Source organism: Nannochloropsis gaditana (genome assembly GCF_000240725.1).
Source record: "Nannochloropsis gaditana CCMP526 unplaced genomic scaffold scaffold314, whole genome shotgun sequence".
NCBI classification, from domain to species: domain Eukaryota; class Eustigmatophyceae; order Eustigmatales; family Monodopsidaceae; genus Microchloropsis; species Microchloropsis gaditana.
In genome coordinates, this window is record NW_005803639.1 from 16,041 (window position 1) to 19,673 (window position 3,633).

The following is a 3,633-nucleotide window of genomic DNA, read 5'->3' on the forward strand; positions in this document are numbered from 1 at the left end:
CACCACCTCCGGCCGGATCAAACGCGCATAGTCCAAGTGCCGAGAGCTGGACTCACGCTCCTGGAAAGAGGCGAGGGGGGCCAGGCTTACCAAGGCTCGGAGCTCGTTCATCTGACCCTCGATGCCGAGACCGACGGACCAAGCCCGGGAGGCTCCGTCCAGGGCGTGGGTGATGTTCCGGATCACTTTGGTGACCTGGGGGCGGGAGGGAGAAGGGGGATGGACTCACGAGGGTGAAGGAGGCTGCGGGAAGAGGGAGAAAGGAATGCTGGTGGAAACCCAAGGGGTAACCACCTCTCGTAAATAGGGCTGTCCGCAGGAAAGCCAACTCCGGCACCTGTCGTCCTCCTCCCCGCCATCCGTCGTCACTCACCGAGACGCGCTCCGATGGGGTCATGGCCGGCAGGGACTGGGCGAGCGCCTCCAGGAGCAGGTCGAGAGATGGCGAGCGGGCCCCGACAGTGGAGGTCGGGGGGCAGCAAGGGAAAGGAAAGTCTTGGGTGAGGGAGGACAGAGGGCGGAGAGGCTGCAGGCGTACGCGTGCTTCTTGATCGCTTCCCTCCTCCTTTATTGGCACCGGAAATCCCCAGGACCGAGACGTGGGCCTCTCTCCCCCGGGAATGTCGGTCTTGTCTCCGCCCGTTTTGCCCCCGCTGGGACTGGGAGGGTTGCCCATGCCCTGAGTCCGAAGGTGGCTGCCGCTGCTGCTGTCCGTCTCGGTGAAGCTGGTAGGACTGCCATCCTCGCTTCCATCCGTGGCGGCACCCAACGAGAAGGCGGGCGAGGATGGAGAGCAGGACGGCAGTAGCTGGGGGGGTTGGGGCGCAGGAGAGCTCGAGCCCCTTGTCGGGGGCTGCGCATGCCCGTCCCTAACACATTGATCGAGTGGCTCCTCTTCCTCCAATTCGCCATCGACGAGCTCGGCCAGCAAGGAGTATTGTCGCATCAGGTCCTCCATCACCAGTTCGACGCGGGAACGCTTCTGAACATAGGTCCGCTGGTCGGTGAGAAAATGCGCGAGCAACAGGTAGCCAATCTCCATGCCGTGACATGCCGCGGAGAAGCAAGGCTCCAATTCGGGCCGTTCGGTGATTGGAGACTCCCATACGGCTCGTAACGCCGGTAAATGGATGTAATGCTCATAGAGAAGGACGACGCGGTTGCGTCCGGATAGAGGGGGGGTAAAGGTTGTGACGCCTGTGGAGCTTACGCCAGCGTTTTGAACCTCTTCATCACGCTCCACGTCATCAATATCATCGCACCTGGTGGAACTGAAGCCAAAGGGGCAACCTGTACCCGTATTTTGGGGCAATGGAGAGGATTTGTAGGAGCAAGTTGGCGCGTCCCCTTTCGGGCTACAGGAAGGGTGGGAGGTGTCATGGCCTTTACGGGTGCATGTTGACCGATCTGATTCCGTGGCAGGCTGCAGTGAAGAATTTATGAAAAAAGATTTGTAGATGGAATGCAAAAAACCCATCGATCTGTGCCTGTGCGGTTCGTGTGCGTTTTGATTAAAGAGGTTGCAACACGGTCGAAATAGGCGGGGAAAATGCTCGCCTCGCTGCTCAGGCATAAAACGCGACCAACTACCAACAATAACCCAGCCCCTCCAAGCTCAACACCATTTCGGAAAATCCACAATTGTGTAGCGTCTAGCTTGTCAACCCAGTGACCGTCCATGCAAAGCGTAAAGATTGCGACATTTGCTGGTACGGGCTCCTTTTTGGCCCGGCGATATCAGAAAATACAGACCGCCGCGTTAGGCTTGTTGTTGAAACTTCAAGTGAAGTCCTGTCCACGCCTGTCACGCTGCCATACACCCTCCCACTTGATTCAAGCGAAGAAAACATACGTCCGTATGGTTCGTCAATTATTTGACAACTCACAGTCAGGTATATTTCAGATTTATATCTTGAAACCAGGATATTTCCTCATATCTGAATGGCCCATTTATTACCCCCCAAGCTAGTTTGGCCTCACAGAGCTCATCAACAGATGCGTTAGTACTACACTGTTGCCGCATCCACCAGATTTGAAGAAGCGTCATGTCAATTCTTTTTTAATGTTCAATACAACCCCGTTTCCATCGTTTCCCCTATTCCTGACACCATGTTGTCTCCTTCGTTTTCCTATCCTGTGTTATCGCCTCCCTCTCCACCAACAGTTCAACGAGCTCTTTGTGTTCACACAATCGAGCATAATCCAAGCAGGTATCTCCCTCCTTATCCGTCGCAGTCACGTCCGCTCCCCGCGCCAGCAGTATTTTGACAAGCGCCCCATGATTTCCATCCACAGCCCAATGCAACAGGGTCCGACCCTCCTCATCTCTAGTATCCACGTGTCGTGGAAGTGGCCCGATCGCTCCCCCTTCCGCCGGCTCGTTCTCACCATCCAACCAGGCGAGCACTTTGTCCACGAAGCCCTCCTTGGCCCAGGAGAAAATGTCTTCGTGCTCATTCGCCGCACCTCTCTTGTTTCCTTCCCTCTCCTCACTGGTCCTATCCGGACTGTCAACACACCCACTGTTGAGGCCCTCTCGACCGATAACCCCTATCCCCCGGAAAGGCGCGCTTCCCAATAAGAGGGTGTCATCAACATGCTCGTTCGCACGCGAATCCCTGTGTGATTGAAAGCGCGACGTTATCTTGGTCTGCTTTAAGCCCTCACTAGCATGGCAGCCCATTTCGGGGCTTTGCTCCTTGAACCAGGCCTGTACGCAATCGATGTATTCGGACTGTGCTTGGAGCGCGTCCATTCCCATCAATGCCTTCCACGCCTTCCTGTGGGATAAATGATCGGAAGCTCAATCCTTGAAAATGGACTGCTGGCTTCTCAAAGGCCACCGAAGGTTACCCAGTCTCGTCAGTGCGACCGCGCATACGCACGTAATAAGAAAGCTTCAGCATACACCCTTCGCAACTGTATGCAACCCAGGAACTGACCATTTCGCCCGCGCGACAAAGTCTAAGAGCCCCGGGCAAGGTGTGACGTTATCCCCCTCATAACCCTGTTTGTAACGGGCATATAGATGCAACTGCTGCTTCTCCGTCAACGTCACATGGGAAAACTCGGGCGGTGGGCTCTTCACAATGGAAGCACACTGGAAGAACAGATCTTCGACCTAGTAAGGGGCAGAAACGGGTAGGGGATTAAAAGAGTGAGGGACTCACAATAGGCGTTTATACACATTTAAAAAAATAACTCACACTGTCAATGTGACCACTACCCATGTCTTTCCACCGGCGTAAGATTTGCTTCTAGAAACAGAACCGTGTGCTTTCAATTTACAGTTTTTGTAAGTTCCGAGGAAAAGACTCCCAAAGGACGAGAAGTGTTCCTGTTCGTCTGTGGTTTTTTGTTCCAAATCAAGCTACAGAACGTAGAGGCTCTGCGCTATACTTTAAGTGAACACAGACATATTCACAGCAACCTTGTTGATCACTGTTCGACGTATCTGACTTTAAAGTACGTGTACTAAGAGAAAGATGGGTCGAGCCGCTGGCGACGCGTAGAGGACCCTCTTGTCCCTTTCACGCGCGGACCACGGGTGTGAACTACACGAAACAGGGTTTCCTCCACATCTGATATGACCACGGACAATCAAGCATTTAAAAATGTTGTGGCACTTTTATA

At 54.2% G+C, this 3,633-nt stretch overlaps 1 protein-coding gene across 1 annotated transcript; it reads right to left on the reverse strand.

The window, feature by feature from the left end:
- Positions 1 to 2,095: 2,095 nt before the first annotated feature.
- Positions 2,096 to 3,284, reverse strand: NGA_0391100 (acyl-coenzyme a binding domain containing 6; the record flags this gene model as incomplete). The annotated part of the gene is made up of 3 exons (XM_005855029.1): positions 3,207 to 3,284; positions 2,943 to 3,121; positions 2,096 to 2,780 (listed from the first exon to the last, which is right to left on the reverse strand). Exons 1-3 carry the CDS (start codon positions 3,228 to 3,230, stop codon positions 2,096 to 2,098), a joined length of 888 nt encoding a protein of 295 aa, XP_005855091.1. The 5' UTR covers positions 3,231 to 3,284.
- Positions 3,285 to 3,633: the final 349 nt, after the last annotated feature.